At 38.4% G+C, this 25986-nt stretch overlaps 1 protein-coding gene and 1 non-coding gene across 5 annotated transcripts in view; one reads left to right on the forward strand and one right to left on the reverse strand.

Annotated features, from left to right (window-relative positions):
• Positions 1–3633: 3633 nt before the first annotated feature.
• Positions 3634–3740, reverse strand: LOC130460389 (small nucleolar RNA R71). Its single transcript, XR_008920266.1, has one exon. It is a non-coding gene; the product is annotated as a small nucleolar RNA R71 (small nucleolar RNA).
• Positions 3741–20484: 16744 nt separating this feature from the next.
• LOC110787809 (3beta-hydroxysteroid-dehydrogenase/decarboxylase) overlaps positions 20485–25986 on the forward strand; it is a 28612-nt gene continuing 23110 nt past the window's right edge. For 2 of the 4 annotated variants that reach the window (XM_021992451.2, XM_021992452.2), the window contains exons 1-5: positions 20485–20733; positions 21131–21373; positions 21502–21591; positions 21703–21836; positions 23531–23701. In XM_021992451.2, coding sequence (XP_021848143.1) covers positions 21142–21373; positions 21502–21591; positions 21703–21836; positions 23531–23701 — 627 coding nt within the window. In that variant the 5' untranslated portion in view covers positions 20485–20733; positions 21131–21141. The remainder of the gene's footprint in view (positions 20734–21130; positions 21374–21501; positions 21592–21702; positions 21837–23530; positions 23702–25986) is intronic. The other 2 variants (XM_021992453.2, XM_021992455.2) reach the window with 2 other exon arrangements.

Consider the following 25986-nt stretch of genomic DNA (forward strand, 5'->3'; position numbering starts at 1 on the left):
ACTTCACTTGATATTCCCTTTGTGAGGATATATTTAATCTTTTCGTCTAAAATAGATTACATAAATTTTCTTTTATTCCATCAAAAAGTAGATAGAAACCACGTGAAATTAAAGAGAAGTAATTCAAAAGAAAATAAAAGAGGTAAGTGATATGTGTATTTATATAGAGTTTTTACCCCCGTCCCTTAGTACTTTTCTGCGTCTAATGAGCTCTTAGGAGCCAATTTTAGTACTAATGTGTGTTTTAAGTGTGCCTTGAGTTTCAGTATCGTTTGATGAGAAATTAGCCTTTTTAAGCTCGTTTCGCGATGATATAGGCCACTACACGGTTCCCGAGTAGGTTCGGGATGATTATGGTCGACCCTTGGGAGCCTAGGATGTCTAAGTTCAAGCTCCGAGAGTTAGACTTGGTGCTTTGAGTGAAGGGCAATGCATTTTGTTAATCGCTCTGTGATTGGAGGGCGAAATGAGAAAATCGGCGAAGAAAAAGATAATTTCCAGTTTCAACGCGCGCCCGATCAGGCGGGCTTTGAAGGAAATAATGCCCTTGGTCCAAGTATGCATTTAATGTTAAGTCTAATAAATGCGGTTCAGTATTAATTAACAAGTTAATAATTCAGTGAGATCAAGTGAGCTGAATGTCTAGCTAGAGGCCGCTTCAGTTCAAGTGGAATTAATTATATTAATCCACAGCTTACTCTTGACTGAACCCGTAGGGTCACACAAATAGTACATAAACGGATCAAGTATTTAATGGAATTAAATACTCCACCTATGGATATTCGGAATCGACGGATCTTGGTTTCAGTGGGAGCTGAGATCGTCAAAGGCAAGAAATGAATACTCCGGAAACGATGATATTGCCGGAAACGGAAATATGGATCGTATCGGAAATATAAATATCATCCAAGTCGTAGATGTTGCCGGAAACGGAAACATGGTACGTATCGGAAAATATTATTGGAAATGGAAATATTGCCGGAATCGGAAATATTACCGGAAACGGAAATATTGTCAGAATTGGAAATATTATCGAAATCGAAAATAATTCCGGAAACGGAAATATTAAATATTTGTTCGAAACGGAAATTTATTCCGGAATCGGAAATATTAAATATTGTTCGTATCGGAAATAAATTCCGAAATCGGGAATTTAATCGGAAGCGTATCGTACGAATTAGCATCGGACGAGGCCTGCCAGACGAAGGCCCAGCACGAAGTCGGGCCATCGCCCAGCAAGCCACACGCACCACACGCAACAGCCGAGCCACGCCAGGCCCAGCGCAAAGGCCAGGTCCAGCAGCGGCCTCAGCACGCGGGGCTGCGGCATGGGCTTCGTCGAGAAGGGTTGGTGCTGTGCGTGGGCCGCAAGGCCTGCGTACGGTGCTAGCGTATCACTCGAAGTGTGTTACTCGAATCCTAAGGCTACCGGGATTCGTCATATGATTAAATCCTAATCCTAATAAAGATAGAATTTATTTAATAGAGTTTTAATAAGATTCTAATTAAATAAATTAGTATCCTAATAGGATTCCAAGTCCTTTTCCATAACTCTATAAATAGGTGCCTAGGGTCACATATTTATATAGAGGATTTCAAGTATTCAAACAATAAAAAGCTAAGATTTTTAAGTAGAAAAATCAGCCATATTGTTGCCCTATTAGCCGAAAATATATAGTACCTTAAGGGCGATTCTAGTTGGTCAATCTTAAGGCGGATCCGGACGTGCTGTGGACTATCTACGGAGGGATGACACTTGGAGTCCTAAAGACTTGTTCTTGTTCGCTTCGGGCGCAGCTAGGGAGGGCACGCTACAAAGTGTATGCATCTGAATTATGCTAGATGATTATGTGTAAATAATATGTTTCCTAGCTTTATGGTTTTTCCGCATGAATTATGTTTATTCATATGTATCATAACCTAACAGGCTTTGCCCGATCCGGATCGGGCGGCCATCCTGAAGGCTATATGGATCATTTCTCATCTGCCCGATCGGGCGAAAAGTTTCCCGATCGACCTGTTTGTCGAGCAGAATGCTCGATCGGGCGGCCGTTTGCCCGATCGGACGACGCCAACCTCCATCGCTTTTTCGCGAATTTAATTTCCGATTTTGAGTTGTATTTTGGGCAAACTATAAATACTATAGTAGACATCTTAGTTTTATTCTTAACTTAGTTTTATGCTCTCAAATTGTTAAACACTTAGTTTTATTTTTAATCAAAGCTTCAATTTTTCATTCATTCTTCTGTTCTTCATTAAGGTATTAATTCTTATCTTGCTTTATTATTTTGTTGCAATCATGTTTTCAATAGAATTAATTGTCTTGTTTATTATTAATATGAGTGAGTAGTTTAATTTCTAGGGTTTAGGGGATCCATCAATGTATGATTGGTATTATTGGATTGGATTAAATTATTGATTTTTTATTATAATTTCTATAGCTTGTTTCCATTGTTCGTCAATTATGTTCGGTCGGGCTATTTTGATTTAATTTGATGAATCTTATATAATTCCCGAGAGGTATAAATCTGATGTTCTTGACCGGCCTGTGGCTATTAGATAGGAATTGTTTCTAGTACATAGAGAGAGCCTGCTAGTTGTAATTTCCTAAGGAATTCATAAGATTCGAGAGATGCATGTTTTGCTAATTATGGTTATTGGTTGATTAATGTTGTGGTCTGTTGTCTAATCCTGGTCTGCATTTGTGGTGAACCATTGCCCTAGATTCTCTTAATATTGTTATATTCCGATTTAATTATTGCTTTAGTATTAATTTATAACCCAAACCATTTTCCTTGTTACCAATAGTCTAGAGTAGTTGATTAGTAGTAGAAAGAACACTGTTTCTCTGTGGATACGATCCCTACTTCCCTTGCTATATTTTTTGTTGGTGAACGTTAGGTTTATCTTTTATAGGAGTGCGATTTAGCCTGTCAAATTTTGGCGCCGTTGCCGGGGACACGGTTTTATTTTCTGTTATTAATTATTTGCTCTAGATTATTATTTGTTACTTCTCAAGGAACTCCCGTTCCTTGAGCCCGGATCTCACACTCGTTTGTAGTTTCTTTGTCTATGCCCAGGACTGTAGGTACTAGTAATCTTACTCTGTTTGATCCTGAACCTGAAAGGACCTTCCGTAGACGAAGAAACTTTGTCCTAGAGTGTGGGGATTACTCTAACTCTGGTTTTGATCATATTCTTTGCGATCTTTTTCCTTCAGATACAGATACAGTTTCAGAGATAGAGATGGATGACGAAGTAGTTGAGCCGAAGCTTACAGACTATTATAAGCCCAGTCTGTCTGTGCTACCTAAGGCAATCATGCCTTCTATTGCAGCTGAGACTTTCAAGATTGAGCCTGCATTGATAAACATGATTGAGAGACGCCAGCTCGGTGGGGAGAAAGGTGACGACCCAAATCTTCACATTCAATATTTCATCCAATATTGCTCTACCATTAAGCAGAAGAATGTGACTCCGGAACAAACTATGGAGATGCTTTTCCCTTTCTTTCTTAGTGGAAAGGCAAAGTTGTGGATCAATGGGTTGAATCGGGAAGCAATGAAAATTACTAACTGGGAGTCTTTTGCCCTTGCATTCTATATGAAATATTTCCCACCTGAGAAGACGGCTCGTCTGAGGAGCCAGATCATTGCTATTACTCAACAAGCATATGAGAGTTTGTTCGAGGTCTGGGAAAGGTTCAAGGATTTACAGAGAGAGTGCCCACACCGTGGTTTGAGTGACTGGTTCTTGATTCAACAATTCTATAATGGTCTGGGTAATGAGTCTAGACTTATTCTGGATTAAGCTGCTAGTGGGAGATTCATGCAACTTGTTGTGACTAGAGTTATGGAGGTGATTGAGGAGATGGCCATTCATAATGCCTAGTATGGGAATCCTAGAGGTCTATCTAACAAGGGTGGTAAGCATGACTTGAATTCCATAGAACAACTAATTGCCCAATTGATTGCTCTACATTACATGTTTGATAATATGCAAGCAACAACTGCTCAATCTGCTCAACCTGTTAGTGTAGCTGCAATGAATTCTCAAGCCGTCAATGTCTGTGATAGTTGTGGGATGTCTGGTCACTATGCACAAGAATGTAGGAGCTCCATTGAACAATGTAATGCATTCCAGGCCTACAAACATAATAACCCGTACTCCAATTCTTACAATGAGGGGTATAAGAACAATCCCCTACTATCATACAGGAGTACTAATATTCAGATTAATTTCGTTTTTTTTAATTAATTGCAAATTCGTGCGATTATTTAATTATATGTTCGCAGAATTTTTGGCAGTTTAGTCAATAATGGTCGGAATCATATAATTTTATAGTGAATTTCGCATGTAAACGGCGTTTTAAAATTTTGACTAAAATCCAAGATTTATTGCCGAACCCAGAATTCCCAAATTCGGAGCCTAACTATGACTTTTCGGAGGTTTTAGTTTTTCGAACGCAAAATTTGTAATTTTAAGATGTTAAATTAAAATTTGCGATTCTTGTTTGTAAATCTTGAATGTATGATTGACCTACTGTATATGTTTAACAATTTTAATGCCTAAGCTTGTTAATTATACAACCTAATTTGTAATTGTAATTAATTTGTTGAAATTCGAATAATTTAGAATTAGATTTGTTTTTCATAATTAATTGACAATTTAATTAGGTATCCATGATTAAAAACCACCATAAAATTTGTTAAATTTGGTAAATTTTTAAATTTTATAACCTAGATTTGAATCCATGAAAATAAACTTGATCGGAAATTAATTTGAATGATAAATTTTCGAATTTTCGCCCTAAATTTATGAAATTAATATGATTTATTAATTCGTTTGTAAATTTAAATTAAAAAAGTTTTGATTTTTATGTAATCCGCTCATGAATCTTGCACACACAAAGCAATGGACGCTAAGTGTTACCCTTAAGGGGTGTTGTATAGTGCGGGCATGCGACGACGAGCAAGGGAGCTCGTCGGCCATGCGGTACGAATGCAGCGAGCAAGCATGTGGCACACGAGCACAAGGCAGCAGCCCTGCGTTGCGTCGAGTGCTGCGATGAGGCATGGGCGGATGGGTGAGAGGCAAGGCACAAGCGAGCAAGGTAGGCTGCGCGCGGGCAGCGAGGGATCTCCCGCAGCAGCGAGCGCTGCCTCGCCCAGCGAGGGATGCCTCGCCCACAGCGAGCGCTGCCTTGCCAAGCCAGCTGCTGTTCTACGACACAGCAAGCAAGCTGTTGCGCGCAAGCGTGGCTTGCTTGGCTTGCTGCGTTTGCGCGTGGCTGCTGCTCGTGCCTTGCTGTGCGATCACTCGAGAGGGGCGATGCTGCCTCGTGGACTCGACGGGGCATGGGCGCAAGCCTATGGCCTCGTCTTGACCTGATTGATACACTTTAATTTAATTTTGATTTTCAGTTGGAAAACCGATTTTAATTAATTTTAAAATTCGTAATTTAATTTTTTTTTTCTCGTAATTCAATTTTGAATAATTTAATTATTATAAATTTTATTTATAATAATTATTTTACTAAAATTAAAACCTTGATTAAATTTAAATTAATTAATTTAATAAACTGAAAATAAATTAAAGGATTCAAATAATATTTATATGAGCTTTAAATTTTAATTAAATTTGTATGTTTCCGGTTAGACTAGGAAATACAATTTTATGTTTAAAATTAGTAAAGCATGTAAATTTCTTGGTTTAAGTGGGAGCGTTTTAGTCATAAACTCTTGATTAGGTCTACATTCCTTTAAGGTTAAAACAACTTGATTAGAATTAATAAGGAGCGAATAATTGGTAGATTATTGGAACCCTTGATTAATTGATGCAAATATTTATGTGATGCATAATATGTTCTACTAACTAGCTATGTGGGCCATTCATTGATAAATAAATGGGTGAATGGTATATTGTAAATGTATTGTTTTGCAGGTTATGGAAAGTGACTAGTATGGCCCAAATAGGATAGAAAATATGGTCTGCGTACCATTAATTTGAATGTAATATTGGTCTAAAGTACCAAATTTTATTGCTTTAAATATGGTCTGTGTACCATCAAATTGTTGTAATTAGTTTAAATTATAGCTTATCCTATTTGGAGAAAAATGGCGCCTCCCATGGTGAAATTCAAGACGGAGTTTCCAATCCATTTTGAAGACGGAGTTTGAAGTTGAAGCTTCAAGATGAACACGGGCCATACTAGATCACATTTATATCTTATGCATATTTTAAGCTATTTATTGCTTTAAATATGTCTTAATTATGCATGAGATTGTGGCTTGATTATGTTGCATGTTAAGGATTTTAGTTCACTTAAAATCTAACCAACATAGTAAGAGCCTTAAGTTCCGAACTTTAAAAATTGAGTTAAAAGTTGACATGCCAAAATAACACTTACTTGGATAACCTTTACATCAATCTTAGTAATAGTTTTCCGCCTAAGCGAGGTGTTACTTATTGATCCCAAAGGGGTAAGGTACACAAATAATTGTGAGTACATGTTAGTTTTGGTGAAACTCAACGATATAAGTAAGGAGTCCTTTTATGTCATTGCAAATGAGATAGGTTTACCTAATAAGTTCTTAGACGTACCTATCAACCAAGAGTAGTTTCTAGACTATTAGCAAAGGCTTTGCTTACCTAAAATATTTTAGAATTGAGTCTAAATACATAATGTGCTTAATTCTTCAATGATTTTAGGATCTTGGATTCATTTTATTCACACCGTCCGGAACAATAAATTCGAATAAAATGCCAATGACTTGTTTAAATTGCATGATTGCTTTAATTTCTAAGTTATTACTCATGATAAATGCTTAGACTTTGCATGCTTCAATGTATGTTTTAATTATTGTTTATAATTGAATATCTTGCACTGCAGTAAATCCTTTTAGAAAAGTAACAGTAAATTTCCTCGATTGGCAATGAATCCAACGGAAATGAGAGAAAGTGAGCAATTTAAAATGTACGTTTCTTATAGCGACTTTTATGGTTGTTTTCGAGTATCAAAGTCGAATGGCAAACCGATTGGTGCTTGTGAATTCAAAATACAATGTAGTTTTGGCCTATCGACTGAACCCAGGAGGCAAGCTGGGAGTGCCAATTGAAGGAAATAATGCCCTTGGTCCAAGTATGCATTCAATGATAATTCTAATAAATATGGTTCAGTATTAATTAATTATACAAGTTAATAATTCAGTGAGATCAAGTGAACTGTATGCCTACCTAGAGGCCGCTTCAGTTCAAGTGGAATTAATATTATTAATCCACAGCTTACTCTTGACTGAACCCGTAGGGTCACACAAATAGTACGTGAACGGATCAAGTATTTAAGTGAATTAAATACTCCATTTATGGATATTCGGAATCGACGGATTTCGGTTCCAGTGGGAGCTGAAATCATCAAAAGGCAAATTATGAATACTCTGGAAACGATGATATTGCCGGAAACGGAAATATGGATCGTATCGGAAATTTAAATATTATCCAAGTCGTAGATGTTGCCGGAAACGAAAACATGGTACGTATCGGGAAATATTATTGGAAATGGAAATATTGCCGGAATTGGAAATATTGCCGGAAACGGAAATATTGTCGGAATCGGAAAATATTTCCGGAATCGGAAATATTAAATATTTGTTCGAAACGGAAATTATTTCTGGAATTGGAAATATTAAATATTGTTCGAATCGGAAATGAATTCCGGAACGGAAAATTAATCGGAAGCGCGTCGTACGAAATAAACATCGGACGAGCTTGCTAGACGCAAGGCCCAGCACAAACCAGGCCTGCGCCTAGCAAGCCCATGCGCGCAAGGCAGCACAGCAGCCCGCCAAGGCACGCAGGCCCAGCCAAGCAGCACGCAAGGCCAGGCCCAGCGAGCAAGGCAAGGCTGGCGCACAAAAGCAATGGGCCGCAGCGCTGTGGGCTGAGCTGCTCCGTGCGCACGCGCGTCCAGTGCCCCTCTTGGGTTGTGCGTGCGTGTGTGCGTTGAGTTCGCACATACGTCGAATCCTTAAGCAATTAGGATTAGATTAAAGATTAAATTTCCTAAAGTTACTAGAGTTAGTTGTTCAATTAAACAATAACTTATTAGTTTTAATTAATGTCTAATTCTAATAGGATTAGATTAATTGAAACCTAGTAGACTTCTAATTCTATTATTCCAACCCTATAAATAGGTGATGGCTTTCACAATTTATTAACACACAATTCAAGTATTCACGTAGTTTTAAGGATTAAAACTACGTTAATTTGCCACAAATTATATTCGAATAACTTAAAACCTTAGGTGCAATTCTAGTTAATTAAATCTAAGGCGGATCTGAACGTGCTGTGGACTATCTACGGAGGGACTACACTTGGAGTCCTAAACTTGTTCTTGTTCGGTTCGGGAGCATCTAGGGAGGGCACTCTACATAAGTATGTATCTGTAACGCCCCGACTTTTCGGTACCTTAATTATCGGTAATAAATCGCACTTAATTGATCATTAGCAGCGAAATTAGGCTTAATTAATCCTGGGACCTGTGGGTTATGGGCCCACAAATAAAATAATCCTTAATAAAATTCCATAAATAATACAACTTTCCCAAAAATAAATATAAATCAATATTCTTATAACAACCTTAGTAACAGGATTTCCATAATAAATAATTTCTCATCTCGATATCTCCATAATAAAATATTGACTCCAGTAATAACTTTTCTCTTGAGAAACTCTAGCTCCTTAACCGAACCTGTGCATCATCATAAAAATAGAAAACAGGAAAAACACAGAAAATACAAAAATGAGTGGAAAACTCAGTAATATTACTCCATCCCGTCAAAACGGTTTTATTTTGAAAATCATTTGGCACATATCAATCATTAGCATTTATTGTTCGGAAACAACTAACTTAATCTCGTTATCTTGAAAACTGTGTCGGCAAGGAATCATTTCCTTTACAGCTCATTGGCAAGTACAGGCTTTGGCGGGACTTTTCTTACATCTTTTCAGGGGGGGGAACTGTTTCCCTTTAACTTTAACTTTAACTTGCCTCTACCTGTAACTTGCCCATTTACTAGTTCAGTTCACTTTTCCAGGCCGACAAAAGCAACATCGTATTTCTTTAAAATAACTTAATAAAAAAAATCATAATTATTCCCGAACAACATCATATAATAACGAGATACTTTAAAATATCATCATGGTCATAATCATAAACATATATCATCATTTATCACATAAAACACATAATAAACATATAATCACATAATAGTCACACATTTCATATACGGGCATGTAAGATAAAATGCTAGACATAATAATTACCTCGATCATTCATAATCCTATCTCGAAACCCACAATAATCGACATCCATCATCCAATAAGATCGCATGACCAAGCTCAAATAGAACAAAATCCTTAGTTAGTAATAATTTACTCATCAAAATTTAAATTTATAAACTTTAATTAAATAAGACACTTAGTTGTTACTCCCTAATTACAATTCACGGTTCACCTAACAATCATCCAATACTTGCTCCTTGCTTCCCTTATCCTTACCTCACGTAGCTTCCCTCATGTTTTTGGTCAAAGCCATAGTACTCTTCATAAATAAAACCCATGGCCCACATGTTTTAGAATCTAAAGCAACCTTGTCTACCAAGTACCAACATCAATAACAAGAAGAGTGGAGTAGCAAAAACACTTAGCCGTGGAAGCACATACGATAACCCTCTGCCTTGGAAGCAACGCCGGCACGTCGGAGCACCGGGTATGGGTGGCGGAAGAAAGAATGCGCCGACAGTAGGTGGTGAAAGCGGTGGCCAGGGGGTGGCACCACAGTGGTCGAATGGAGGAGAGAGAAAATGGAGAAAAGCTTATGATTTTCTGGGTAAAATATGAAATTAATGGTGTAATTCAACTTGGAAAATAAATGTCAAAGTGAACAGCAATTTATAGAGCTTAAAGGGATTGATAAACGTAAGCAATGATCTCATAAAAGGCTCCCATTGTTTTGTAATACAATGGTATATGGTAGAGAAGGGGGTAAAATTTGCTGCAAAACTAGTACGTGTAAGAATTGGGTAAAACATGGCAGCATATGGGTGAGCTTGTAAGTCAAAGAAATAGGAAATATCAACATTTGGAAACCAAGAATGGTTGTGAATATCTCCTTCTTACACGTATAAAAGGGAAAGGTGGAAAAATGAGTTTTGCCATGAAATTTGTCATAAAGAAGAAAAGTCAACACAACTTGTGAAACAAGCTCCAAGTACACGTATAAGCAATTGATGATGAATAAGAAAATTGGACTATAGCTTGATAAACAAATAAAAAGTAATCTTACTATGGTTTGAGAAATTAGGTGAGAGATTCGGCTGAAATGGTATTATGTCACAATAAAAAGGTTAAAATAATATCGGAAAAGTTAAGAGTGTAATTACGTTAATAATCGTAATTACCGAATAATAAAACAGGCTTAAAAATACGGGGTGTTACAGTATCCTAAATTATGCTAATTGTTATGTGGCAATTAATTTGGATTCCTGGCTTTATGGTTTTTCCGCATCAAAAATATATATGCTCTATATGTATCATAACCTAACACCCATAACAACTTCCAAGGATTAGAAGATCAACCCGCGCTAATTGTACGATGTGGGGCAAATTGACCGGGAATGATGCACCCCCTAGTATGCAACATTTGCATGCTTCCCATGTTCAACACCCCGTCCCCATTGTGTTTTTCAGGTTCTTTGGATTCACTATTTTTGGGACGGATGAGCCTCAAAATATTAGGAGCACTGAATTAGAAATCCTTTGTAGGTATGTGCTGGAGGGGGAGGAGAGGTACAGAATGAATTTGGCCCACCACATGGCTTCGCACTTCCATTCGGTGGCCATTAGTCCACATAAAACCCGCATTACCATTGGTGGGTTAATCACTCACATTGCCATGGCCACGGTAAACTTTGTTGAGGCCAACCAGACACCGGTTTTGGGTAGTAACTTGCTGAACTTGACTTATTTTGCTAACCTCCGCCGCCTTCAAGGCGAGCATCAGTTACTCTTCCCGGGTTCCATGTACTGGATGTTTGGGGGGAATAGGCCTTTCACCTTACTTGACCCACAGGGCCGCACCCGCTTTAGACCTGGCCAGGCACACTACCTATATGTGGGTGAGCACATAGAGCATCAGCAGGAGCCACAGCCCGAGCCCCATCAATTTGATCCCGAGCCCCGTACCTACTTCCGTAGGGGATATCGTGAGAGAGAGGGGAAGCTACAGGGTGGCCCAGCTCCAGAGGGGGAGCAACGCTCTATTGAGGAGCGTTTGGATAGGCTCGAGATCAAATTTGATCACTTTGAGAGTGACCACCAGCAAGCTATGTTCCCCATATATGACTAGTTCGCCAGGCAGGGCCATGTGCCTCAGGAGGCCCAGCACCCTTCTTGGTTTAGCTATCCCGCGGAGGGATGTGGAGTTCATGGTGCCATGGGAACTTTCACACCCACCCACTACTACGGTTGGTATGGAGAGGGCCCCAGCGGTCATGGTGGACGTGATGGTGATGTGGATGATGATGGCTAGGGCCATCAGTGATGATGATGTTGATGATGATGGTTCGGTACCCCTTAAGCCAATGAGGACAATTGTCTGATTTAGCTTGGAGGGGTATTTCATTTCCTTGTACATATTAGGTGTGTTTTCTTTTTGTATTCTATGTTTTCTCTTATTTTGGTGTGTTTACTGCTTTATAGGTTAGATTTACCGCTTTGAAAAAATAGGAAAAAAATACGTTCCGATGAATACAAAATCATGCTTCCCTGTTCCCCTTGATTTAAAAATTGTTTTGATTCTTGGTATTTGATGACGAGCAATGTTGATATGTTAGCCATGATTTGATATTTGATTACTTTGATGCCTTGACATGAGTCAACTTTGACCAACTATTTATGGACTTGGTGCTTTGCTAGTTGATTTGGTTAGGAATGTATGATAGCTTCCTGGTGTGTTATTGATTTTGAGTATTGGTTTGCAACTATTAGTAATGTTTTATGACTCATATTGTAGACACCTAATTCGTGTCTCCCCTTTGGGATGATGACGATACCATTATCCTTGTTAGGTGATTGGAATAACTCCACGCGGAAATCCCAATTGCTAAGAATGCTTCCAAAATACAAGGTCCAAAATCCAATCCCCGAGGTCGTTCCCCTCCCGAAACTCGGTACAAAATACAACTTCCAAAATCCAATTTCAAAATCCAAGTACAATCTCAACTACTAGACCATCCCATTGGTTTTACTAGGCCTTTTCCACTCAAAATCATATAAGGCAAGTCAAATTCGGGCGCCGACCCACAAAACCGAGCATGCCGGGCCCCGTCCCGTAAAACCGGAATTCAAAAACCCGAGAAAGGCTTGTTTTTAGACGCTAAACGATGCCTTAACCTCCAAGCAAATACAAAACGCCAAACCTAGTACTATTCGTACAACAGGTACAACACTACAAGACGAAACAAGGACGGATTCCCCGTCCTTGCTTTGGCGGCATTCAAGCCACGTCACCAGCGCCCGACGCTGATCCAGCGCCCTGCGCTGACGTGTGCTGGTGCCTTGTACCCCTTCCTTCTATAAATACCCCTCATTTTTAGCATAATGAGGAGGAGAACAACAATACAACGTCGTAATTTCGACATTACGCCTAAAAATACAACTCAAAAACTCCTCAAAAACACATACAAGATTCCTAAATTCAAAAGCAATTAGGAGCTCTTGCCTAAACCTAACTAGGTAAATCCGAATCCCATTCTAATCAACTATGTTGCTTTGATTTCTAAATGATTAGCAAGTTGGTGTTTTTAATCAATAAAAAACACCACTTGCAACAATCACACATGTTTTTCAAAAATACAATCTTTTTCAAAATACAAAATACAATTTTCAAAGATTCAAGGATGTCCAAGTTGTTTACAATCATCACTTGGGCTAGAATCACCATCAAACATGGGGTAATCAAAGATAAACACCTTTTAACATTTAAAGGTTTAGTCTTTGAGATTCAAAACTCCATTTTCAATATACAAGTTCAAATCTTCAATTTTCAAAGATCTTGCCATGTTTAGGGTTATTCATAGTTATTTCCCTAAACTATAATCATTTCAAGTTCAAATTTCAATCATTTCAAGTTCAAACATTTCAATCATTTCAAGTTCAAACATTTCAATGTTCAAGCTTTCAATTTCAAGTTTAATATGCAAAATCTAGGATACTTGGGTTGAGCAACCTCTCCCAAGTTGAGATTTTTGGCTTTGAATTCATGTCGGGCGCACTTATTTTTAAGGAGCCGCTTGGCGTTCGAATCTCATGTGCCCAAGTACAAATTTCAATTATGCACCTTTCAATATTGCAATTTCAATATCGCACCTTTCAATATCGCACTTTCAATATCGCACTTTCAATATCGCACTTCCAATACCGCAATTTCAATCCCGCAATTTCAATTCCGCACTTTCAATTCCGCATCTTTACTTGCCTAGTCCATTTCTAGGCAATGTGGACCTACTCCCTAGTCCTTTTCTAGGGGGTCTTGTATTTACTAATTCCGCACTTAATTTAGTATTGTGATGTTGCTTTATGTGCTTTATCGCTTTCATCACCAACATGCTAAATACAACAAAATACAAAGGTTACATCACGCTTAACAAAGATATTTTTGGACAAACCGGCCTTAGGTTCCTTAAATCAATCTTTAAAGAAAAGTGACCACCGTACAATTAGAAATTCTATTTTGCTCTAAAATTCTAACCCACATAGTCTAATCTAGGGTTATATTTTTGAACTAATGTTGTGCCAACGTACTTGAATATTTCTAAAGCTCGTCGAATAAGCATTTTCGTTCCCGAGCCCGGATCTCACCCATCCGTTTCAAGGATTCAAGGCCTTATCCGAAAATAGAGTCATTTGCGGTCTTTCCAAACAAGACCTTAAATAAAGTTTGGTGGCGACTCCTTCGAGGTGCAAAAATTTCAAAGGGTTCTCTAAACGAGCCGGCTCAAAAGCCCCCCTTGTAGGAAGCGGGAAAAATAACCCCCTACAATTCTGGCGACTCCACTGGGGACTTTTCTAATTTCAATTTCGAAAATGCGAGCAAATTTCGAGCAACTGGCCACTGATCTGCCGAAGTACTGGATGCCAGCATTGGCGCCAGGCGCAGCCCCTGCGCCCAATGCCACTGCCTGCATCCAGGACAGTGGCTCACAGTGGCTTGTCGCCCACTTTTTCTCAACTTTTCGTGTTGGGAGTTAGTCTATTTTTGCATCTGGAAGGACGCTCCCAAGCCTCATGAACGAGTGCCGAAAAACGAGCTTTACAAATACAAATTCAAGTACGATTTCAATTTCAATTTCTAGGCATTTCATGCATTTTTCAAAAACCATATTCTGCAAAATGAATTTCTACCCCTTCCCAAACGGATGTGTTCTACATTCGGGCTAGCCCCGGGGGCAACGAAATGGTGACTCTCCATACGGTTCCTGACCAAAATGTGTGACCATTTCCGCGCCTACCAAAACTTGGCATTTGCTTGACATTCCCGATGTCAAGTATGGAGGTCGTCTGCCAACACACACTTCCCTTAGGCGGAACGTGAACGCTTGTCGCCGGATCTGTCTCTTAGCTAAGTACCTTTTGACACCCAAAGCCGACCACTTGCATCATACAAAACTTAGACCGGCCTTAGGTTGAGAACTTTGCATGTCGCATTCATATTCATGATTAGTGTGACAACGTGCTACTTGTGCATTGTGTGGGCGTCTTTGCACGCGTGAATGGCTAACCTCGAGTTCTAGCTTGCCAAAACCAATTAGCCTCCAACTAGGAAACCAAACCCCTAGGAGCATCATTCAAACCTCATGCATCCAAATCGCCGATTTTAGGGTCTTTAGGAGTGTCACTCCGTTTGATTCAAAACCTTAAACACGCCTCACGCACAAATGCCAAATTCCAAATTCAATCCAACGGCGTCATAATGCCGGATTTTCGAGTCCAAATTCCAAATGCCAAATTCAAAGTTCAATCCAACGGCGTCATAATGCCGGATTTTCGAGTCCAAATTCCAAATGCCAAATTCAAAGTTCAATCCACCGACGTCATAATGCCGGATTTTCGAGTCCAAAATTCCCATTTTCAAATTCAAAATGCAATCCAACGGCGCCATAATGCTAGATTTCCTACTTCAAAAGCTCAAGCTTCTAAGTCAAAGTTCAAATCCAACGGCGTTATAATGCCGGATTTTCCAGTCCAAATTTCAAACTTCAAGTTTCGAGTTCAAATTTTCTAATCCAAAACCTCAATTTTCAAGTCCAAATCCAACGGCGCAATAATGCCGGATTTTCCAAACTCAAGTTTCGATTTTCAAGTCAAATTCAAATCCAACGGCGTCGTAATGCCGAATTTTCTAGTCTTCAAGCTTCAAGTTCAAATTCAAACTTTCTAGTCCAAAACTTCAATTTTCAAATGCAACCCAACGGCGCCATAACGCCGGATCATCTAGTCCAATGTTCGAGTTTCAAGACTCAATCCAACGACGCCTTAATGCCGGATTTTCTAGTCCAAATTTCAAGCTTCAAACTTCAAAGTCAAAAAACACAAATCCAACGGCATAATGCCGTATTTCCTATTTCCAACATTCAAGTCTTCAAGCATCGAAGTCAAGTTGCCAATTGCAAGTCTCAAAACCTCAAAATTCAAATGCCAAAGTTCATGACCGGCGTAATGCCAACTTTTCACCTCCAACTTTCAAACCTCAAACTCCATGTCAACCTTTCGAATTTCAAGTCCTATGCTCAAAAATTCATGCCGTCGTAATGCCGATTTTCCATTCCATATTTCAAACCTCAAGCTCGAAGTTCAAAAATCCAAACCTTCAAATCTCAAATCCTACACTCCAAGTCCACGGCGGCATAATGCCAGACTTTCAAGTTCCCAAATTCAATGTCTCAAATCCATGGCGACATAATGTCGGATTTTCCAAATATGAAGCTTCATGTTCTACATACAAAACGCGTCCTTTTCCATTTCGAAATTCAAACTTCGAGTCAAATTCAAATTCCAACGGGTTGAAAATCCCCTGAAATAATACAAATTCCAATGGGTTGAAATTCCCTTCAAATACTCCAATTCCAATGGGTTGAGATTCCCCTAAAATATTGACGGGTTGAAAATCCCCTAAAATAATACAAACCCCATTCCAAATATTTCCAACGGGTTGAAAATCCCCTGAAATAATACAAGTTCAAATTCTACGGGTTGAAAATCCCCAGAAATAATACAAGTCCAATCTTCCAACGGGTTGAAACTCCCCTGAAATAATTCCAATTCTCAAGCGGGTTGAAATTCCCTTCAAATATTTAAAGTCCAATGGGTTGAAATCCCCCTGAAACATTGACGGGTTGAAATTCCCTTTAAATAATACAAAATCAATTCCCTTTCAATCGGGTTGAAATCCCCTTCAAATATTCAAAGTCCAACGGGTTGAAATCCCCCTGAAACATTGACGGGTTGAAATTCCCTTGAAATAATACAAAATTCAATTTCCTAGTACAAGTCCAATTTCCAAATTCGTGAAGCGGGTTGAAATTCCCTTCAAATAAGTCCAATTTCCAATAGATCGAAATATTCTTTTTCGACATCCCAAGTTCTAGTACAAGAGCCAACTTTCACAAAAGAATGAACGCTCCTCTCAAACATTTCCAACGGGTTGCAAATCCCGAATACAAGTACAAAATCCGAAATCCCGAATCTTCGGAGTGACACTTAGAGTCAAGTATAGGTCTCATTCATTGCATGCATATCATATCATGTGTCGGGAAGTCCAAGTTCTAAAATCGTCTGGTGTGTTCTAACTAGGAGCCCGAAGATCCTGTGAGTTCGTCGAAGAGGAGAAAGGTTGAAAAGAAATCCATCAGCCCTAGCTTCCCTCATAGCCGGCATCGAACGAGCAGCCAGTTCATCTCCTACAAATCAAACTCCCAGTCCCATTCAAGAAACAATCCAAATGTCTGCCTCTGATTAACTCGCTCAGCTCCTAACGGCTTTTGCCAGCCTCAGTGCCAATGTGGAGAGCATAAGCAACCGATTGGGTGTCGTGGAACAGAGCGCGCCGGATGATGACTTAACCAAGAAGATTGAGAGTCTTGTCAGTAAGGTTACCAATCAAGAGAACTACTTTGACACCTCAATGGAGGACAACCTCAAGGGGAAGGCTAATCTGCCAGACAAATTCTCCGCCAATGACATTCCAAAGTTCAAATCAACTGACAATCCCAAGTACCATCTCAAGAATTTCAGAGCTACAATGGCCATCAAAGGGGTCGAACTCGATCTATACCCGGTGGTATTCCCTATGTCTCTGGAACCTGTCTGCCAGAAGTGGTACTATTCACTCAAGGAACATCAAACAAATACATGGGAGGCAGTTGCTCGAGCATTCATGGAGCAATATCAACCCAACATTCAGCTTCAAACCACTCTAAGGGAACTGGAAGTTCTCAGGCAAGGGCCTCAAGAAGGCTTTACTACTTACCTCAACCGATGGAGGGAAATGGCATCCCAGATGGTAACCCGGCCCTCCGAGAGAGAATTAGTCAAGATTTTCATTGCCGGTCTTCTTCCAAAGTACAATTCTCACATGAAGTATCTAGGCTTAGAAATCTTCAAGAGAAGCTACGACATCGGGGTCGACATAGAGGATGACCTAATGAAAGCACCCGCAGCCCCAGCTCCGCAAACTGAGAAATGGAAGGGGAAGAGACTTGAGACAACACACAAAGTTCATGAGGTTAACGCCCTAGAGGCTCCTCAAGGTCCAAAGTCAAACAACTTCAAAAGCAATACTAATCAACGCAACTATCAAGGCAGGCCCCAAAGAGTCTTCACAAACCTCGGGATGTCTTACAGTGAGGCATTCGATCGGCTGGTCGAAAAACAAGTCATAGCACCAATCGGACCAACACCCGATCCTCCAGTTGACAAAAGATCTAAGAGTTGGGATCCGACAACTCATTGCAAATACCATCAAGGGGAGGGTCATGACATCGAAGATTGCTACAAGCTCAAGCACTTGATCCAGAATATGGTCGACAACAAGACCTTACCCTTACCTCCAGGGGCTAGGCAAACCCCCTATGTACAAGCCATCTCCTATGACTGCGAAGATGAAGAAGAGGAGTTTCCATGCAATCTGATCTCCACAATATGCAAGCCAGGTTACGAACTGATGGTTCCAAGATTTTGTCATCTACTTCCAAGTGCTCAAAACTGGGTAATCCCCGAACCTAGGGTAACCACCGACATTCAAGAGAACATCTGTCCACTCGCCACCGTGAAGGCTTTAGGGTTCTCCGAGTACGATCTCATGCTGAGTGCCCAACAAACTGTCAAACTCCAGGGTGTCACATACAAAGTCTTGGGAGTCCTTGAGCTGGTTTTCTCCTTTGACACCTATTACGACAATGCTGAGTTCCTGGTAATCGATGTGCCTACTAACTTCGACCTACTATTCGGAGAGCCTTGGTTCGAGGAAATACTAGACGGCCCTGCCTGCCTCACCCTCAAAGGTTCAAGCTTCCGAGACACTCTCATCAAGCAAAAGCCGGCTGTACGCCAGGAAAAGGATGAGTGCATTCAAGAATACTATCACAGATGGGCAATCTCCGCTCGTACAATGGTGAGAATGTTCATCTTAGGGCTCAACACTTCATGCAAAGGCAGCTTCGCCGCATTTCCTTACAGCACATGGAACCAAGTCTGGGATCAAGTCATGAAAATCTGTGCATGCAGCCCCATCTTCGATGATTATGACGATTATGGCGCAGATGTCTGTGAATACACTTCGAGTGATACGCTAGCACCGCACGCAGGCCTTACGGCCCACGCACAGCGCCAGCCCACTCGTCGCAGCCCATGTCGCAGCTCCGTGCGCGCCAAGGCCATTGATGGGCCTGGCCTTGCGTTGGGCCTGGCGTGGCTTGGCAGCGTGTGTTTGGGCGCTTGGCTTGCTGGGCGTAGGCCTGGCTTCGTGCTGGCCTTCGTCTAGCAAGTCTCATCCGATGCTAATTCGTACGACGCGCTTCCGATTAAATTTCCGATTCCGGAATTCATTTCTGATACGAACAATATTTAATATTTTCGATTCCGAGATTAATTTCCGTTTCGAACAAATATTTAATATTTCCGTTTCCGGAATTATTTTTCGATTCTGATAATAGTCTCGCTAATTAGGAGAGAAATTAGTTATCCGCATCGATCAAAATGTAAGAAGATTATAATTTAAACATTTTTTTCGGATTATCCATCTTTTCGGATTAACCATTTGAAGAATGTAGTTGAAAGTGATGTACGTGTCATATTTTTCGGATGAATTTGTCAAGATCTCCTTATATTTTTAATGTATATAATTTTTGTAATATATAATTTCTATAATGTGTTCCGTATATTATTATTCTATTATCGTTTTTCCTTTTTCTTGCTGAAATCTTGCTTATTATATTCTCCAGATATTGTTGAAATCGCTGAAATTATGATCATATTTATGTGAAGTCATAATTTCAACGATTTTATCAATCTAAATTGACCATTTTAAGGAAAACTGACCTTACTTAAATATATTCTCCAAAGATTGTTATTATCGCTGAAATTATGACCAGAAAGTATGGTCAAATATTAGCAGGTGTACTTATGTTAAGAAATCTATTTATGTATGAGGTCGTACAACGATTTCAGCAATCTAAATTGACCATTTAAGGAAAGTACGACTTTGCTTTAATATATTCTCCAAATATTGCTATTATTGCTGAAATTATGACCCGAATTTATGGTCAAATATTATTTAGTGTACTTATTTTTTTTATCTATTACTATATATGACTTTGCTTTAATATATTCTCCAAATGATAATTTAGGAAGCCGTTTCATTTTTTTAAGTAATAGATTAGTAATTTAAGGGGAAAATAAAGATAGTATTAGATTATTTGCTGAAATTATGACCAGAAATAAGGTCCAATATTATTAAGTGTAATTATTTTTTATTCTCTTATATATACGACTTTACTTTAATAAATTCTCAAACGGTAATTTAGGATACCGTTCAACTTTTCTTCTAAAAAATATGGCATGTCCAAGTCCTCACCAAGGATTTAGGTAAGGTCGGCCCATTATTCTTTAATAATTTTTAGGAACACGTTTTACTTTTTTAAACAATAGATTAATAATTTAAGAAAAAACAAAAGTAAAAAAAAAATAATAAAAAAATTGACGGGAAAAAATCGCATCAGGAATTGACACGTGTCATTCCTGGTGTCTCTTTTAGTATATATTATTAATAGATAGATTAATAGATTAATAGATTAATATATAGATTAATAGATAAATTAGGGTAAATTCGAAGTATAAATCTAGATGCCTGGGTTGCGACTTGATGTTTGACATTCCTCGTCGCTTTATAAGCTCATACAGTCGTACTCTCACGAAGAATCATGATCAGTCGTGAGCACCACGTGAATTATTTTTTAAATCCACAAAATCAAATATCTGATTCCCTTTGAAAAAAAAAAAACAGAACAGCAAATGTACGAGTGTAACTCCAAAGCTTGATTCAAATCGGAGCAACAGTCTTCCTCCATTGACAGAAAAATCAAATTCACCTGTCAAAATCGTTAATTACAGAAAAATGTAAGTGGATATCTTATTTTTTTAGCTTAATTTTCTGTATATTTGTATGATCTTGGTACAATTAAGATTAGGTACAACCCAATCGATGAGTAGTCAAGATAGGAATGTGTCGTTATCAATTAATCTCTATAACAAGAAGCCGATTGAAATTTAAGATTATTGTTGTGTTAAAGTTTAACCGAAAAAGTCAGAAAATGAAGGTTTATTGGGAATTTGAGTAGTTAATGTAATTACTTGTTTGGTTCTTTTTTTTTTTATTTTTTTAATTATTTGATACTCCGTATTTATTAGATTGTAGGTGAATGGTTATTAAGTCGGCAATTTGGTTTGCTAAAGTTGTAATTTTGAGTTGTTTGCATAATGCTAATGGTTTGATGCAATTGGGGAGGGGGTGTAGTTGGGTTTTTGATGGCAAGTCAAGAGAGATGGTGTGTGGTTACCGGAGGAAGAGGGTTTGCGGCGAGGCATTTGGTCGAAATGCTGATTCGTTATGAAATGTTTTGCGTTCGAATAGCAGATTTGGGTTCCTCCATTAAGCTTGATTCGTATGAGGAGGAGGGAACCCTTGGTAAAGCTTTGTCGTCTGGGCGTGCTCAATATGTATCTGCTGATCTTAGAGATAAAGCTCAAATGCTTAAAGGTTTCTTTGCTATCCTTTTCCTTTTGTTTTAGACTTACACATTATCTTTGTTAAGTTGCACTTTGGCTTGAAAATTAGTTCCAGAATGTGTATTTAGCTTATATAAGCCATCATCTATCGTTTTGCAGCCTGTCATGGAGCTGAGGTTGTCTTCCATATGGCAGCTCCTGATTCTTCTATTAACAATTACAATCTTCATCGCTCTGTCAATGTTGAAGGTGAACATGATTCTTTACTAATTAAGTATTGAAATTGGAAGTTGTAGCTGCATACTTGTCAGAGTATCACTAACATAATTTTTACTCCTCCTTCCTTTGTTCGTATTGCAGGAACAAAGAATGTGATCGAGGCATGTGTTGAGATGCAAGTAAAGAGATTAATTTATACTAGCTCTGCTAGTGTGGTCTTTGATGGGGTTCGTGGGGTTCTCAATGCAGATGAATCTTTATCCTACCCAGTCAAGGTATCAATCTCATTGTTTGTCTTTCCATTTAAGTTGTTTTCTATATTACACTCGGCAAAATTTTTAAGGTATATGATATTGGAATTAGTCTGAGATAGAATTGTTGGTGTTTTCTTGTTCCCGCATTTGAAAGTGAAAAGAGAAGGAAACGTCTGGCATTTTCATTGAAAGTTTAATCTATATATATATATATATATATTACTAAAACTCCAAGGTAATCCATGACATCATTCCATGTGTCATCATGACCTGGCAAGTGACATGTGTCGTGCCATGTCATGCGCACGTTCATTATCATTACCCCATTGCCTCAAAGAGGATCCCACTAGAAGCGGGGTAAGGGGGTCGAGTGTACGCAACCTTACCCCTGCAATTGCAGAGAGGTTGTTTTCAATTGACCCCAAAGCGATAACGGGACGACAAGGAGGCGACCATCTTCTACTTCATGGAAAGGAAGCGAAGAGGTTTTAAGAGCTATTTTGATTTAGTTCATTATATCCCACAGCCAAAAGAACAATTGAATCTTTGCCTCCATCATATGTCATGCGCACATATGAGAAAATATTGGTCCCTTACAAAATGTTGTTACTATTGGTGCTTGAACTCTTGATCTCGCATTCATTAGTTTGAAGTTTTAAGCAACACTCCAATGAAACAACTTATGACTCCAAAGCAATAAAAAAAGAGAAAAATGTATGCATTCTTATGAATGTTAAAACTTTATGTCCAACTTTATGTTTGATTAACAATTTATGATAAAATTTTGTTGCTTAATCTTTTTTCTTTTTATCAAATCATATCTTTTTTTGAAAGTTATTCAAAGCATACATAAAACTGTGAAAAATAGCAATTTTTATTCTCTAATTACATTTATATTTTTCACATGTATAAATGAAGAAAGATTAAGCAGAAATTTTTTATCATAGTAATTAAATTTATATTTTAGTGACTTTCTTTTAAAAAAGATCTCAAAATACATTTGAGTATTTGACAATCCGGGGCGTCGCCAAGCCAACAACTAGTGTATATCCGAACATTGCAACCATTTTGTGGCCCTGGGTTAAGAAGTGTTGTCATATTCTACAAAGCATAAGTACCTTGAAGTGAAAGGGGGATTGCTGTTATTTTTTTTTTATAAAAGTCTTCTATTTGTTTCTCTATTAGTGGCCGAGAGAAAGAAAAAAGGCATTCTTATTTAGTAGTAAAACTTGAAAGGATCTGTGAGTTCGTTTACCGTGATTCTTGATAATGTTTTTTCATTCGGGGTGGGGGAGGCATTTTTAACTAGATTAAGAGCTATACGAAATTTTGATGCCAGCTTTTTATATTGCTAGAAGAAAACTTGGATAACTTGGTACTTTTGTCCAAAAGACAATGCGTTTTTAAGCACTTTTTGACGTAGTTTTAGCTCTGCTGTTGAAGTATACTAGTTTGATTCTTGGAAAGGTCACTTACAAATTTGTAGCAAGAAGCTCCGACTCACAGCTTATTTTTATTAATGTTTCTGATGTGATGATAGTGCTGAAAATGGGAATTCATTTTCATGACTGAGTTTCATTTTGTCTGTTGAATTCAATCATGTGTAATTGCTGCTGTTGTCTCTGGTAACATTTTCTTTATCCAGTTCTATGCTACTTTATCCTAGTTTGTATTCTAGTTACTGACTCCTTTACTGCTATGATTGGTTCTCTTAGCATAATGATTTTTATTCAGCCACCAAAGCTGAAGGAGAAGCATTAGTCTTGAAGGCAAATGGTGAAAAGGGGCTTCTTACTTGCTCCTTACGTCCAAGTGGTATCTTTGGCCCTGGTGACAAGCTACTAGTTCCATCTTTAGTTGATGCTGCAAGGGCTGGGAAGTCTAAGGTACGGCCTTATTGTCCTTAATACTCTGATTTGTACTGATTTCTATAATCAAACCATCAAAGGTGGCATGTTCTGAAGATATGTGAAATATTTTTACCTCGTGGCTTTTCTTAACCACTTACAAAGCCAGACATACTTGTAATCTTTCAAAATACAAAACTTTTGATTTGGAACCTTTTTAAAGCAAAGAGAGATAGACTGATAGATGGACAGGGCATATAGACACATTGGCAGACAAATGTTGCATTTACTAAGATTTTTGAGTTCCTATAGGAGTCATTTACTTTATTTGTATAATTTGACCTTCAATAACAATGTGCATCATTTCTAGATCTGAAAGGTTGCTTAGATGCCATGCTATTAAGATTCCACTATTAGTTTTAGGCATGGATATCCAAGTATTAATCTTGGCCATGTTACAAAACGTTGCATTCTTTTGGTCCAAACTGAAGTGTCAAGTGTCTGTATGCATATCAAAATGTCTGAATGTTGGACATGGGTGCTTGAGGTGAAAATTCCAAAATTTCCTTTGTTATTTCCGACAACTGAAAACATAGCTTATGTGACAGGCTCTGTTCTAAATATTTTGTCTAATTTGATATGTAACATGTCGTTATTTGAGCCTAGATAGCCGTCTTTGTATGTTTCACTTAGACGTTTGTCTCGTAAATTTGTTTTGAGTTTAGTGCCTTCTCTTCTCATCAAATCTTCACCTACAGAAAGTTGCTCCTTTCCAAGACTTGCCTTCCATCTTAAAAGTGGTAAGACACAATCTTCTTTTAGCTTCATCATTCATAAGGGGTTTGGAATGGTCCATGAAGATGATCTCATTTCTATGCAACCAGATAGCCCATATAGAGCCCATAGAGGCCACCATTTCAACCACTCTGTCACTCTGTGTACCTTTTTTTGTCCTGTTTAGCTTTGCTACCCTTACTTTAAGGGACTTGTGGGGTGAATTCCCAGGTTTCTCACTTTCCAAATTCTTTTGGAAATTTGCACACTTTGAAAAATTGTCCAGGGAATCAGGAAACCTACCAGACATCCCGCAGTGTATGCTGACATTGTTACTCCTCCTGAGATTTGCCGAAGTCACTAAAGTATTATTTAAAATTTTCCAATGAAAATTTTCCCACTTGGGAAATATTTTCTTTTACCACAGGTTCTTCCAGAATGGCTCCTTGCGTGTTTTTCTTGTAATATAGTTCATGAATAATCAATAGCCATGTTTTATCGAGTACTTGCCTTGCTTGAGGCTCCCAAGAGTCCCAGACTATTTTATTTGCCTGTTCCTCTAGAGAAACATTAGTTGCAAGAATATTCCTCGCACCAGTCTTACTAAAATATTTCCAAATCAACTCTGCATTCTGTTGCCGCTGATAGTTGAAAAATGTGTTCTACACTTGATGAAAGTCATTGGAAGGGGTTTTTGTGGTCGTCTTAATTCTTTCAGCACCAACCCAAACATCTTTTGGAATGTGGATTAATTTTCCATTTCCCACCACCTTCCTTATTCCTCCTTTGAGAAGAGCGTGTTCTTTTGAAGAGTACTAGCTTCCCTAGAGCTTCTTCCTAACCAACTGTCAAAGGATTCCAAGATAGTAGATCAGATTTATACTTAAAAGCATTAGGACCCGTTTGGTATCACTGTTAGTTTTCAGCTTTTGGTTTTAAAAGTGATACAATTTAGATTGAATCATAAAATAAAAAATGGTAATACCTAATTACCTATAGAATGATGTTGAATTTGGAAACTCAACAAAAAATTTGGAAACTACTTTTTGTGGTTTCATATTTTGGTTCTAGTTTTGAAAAAGAACAAATAACGATACCGAACAAGCTCTTAGTGTTTTTTTTTTTGAATTCTCCATGCCTGTTTGAACAAGAGAAGAGATGTGTTCAGAGCTTCTAGATCCTCATTCCACCGCCGATTCAGAGCTTCTAGATCCTAATGCTCATTCCACCGTCAAATTTATGCTTGCACAAGAACTCTTTCTTTCTCCAATAAATTGGTCTTTTGTCCAAGGAATTCAACCACTAGAACTTCAGCAAAACCAAGGTTGCTTTCTTAGATGATATTTTAGGGCAGATGAAAATTGGTAGGATATGTGTGGCCAAAGGCCCAAAGTAGCTATGATATTATTCATGAGAACCAATTTTCCTGCTTTAAAAAGATCCATAAACTTCTAAGATGAGATTTTTGCATTCAGTTTTTCAACAATGAAGTTGAATTTACCCGAAGATTGGCCATCCCCTTCTATAGGGCAACCAAGATAAAATGGCAA

The sequence above is a fragment of the Spinacia oleracea genome, chromosome 4 (genome assembly GCF_020520425.1).
Source record: "Spinacia oleracea cultivar Varoflay chromosome 4, BTI_SOV_V1, whole genome shotgun sequence".
NCBI lineage: Eukaryota > Viridiplantae > Streptophyta > Magnoliopsida > Caryophyllales > Amaranthaceae > Spinacia > Spinacia oleracea.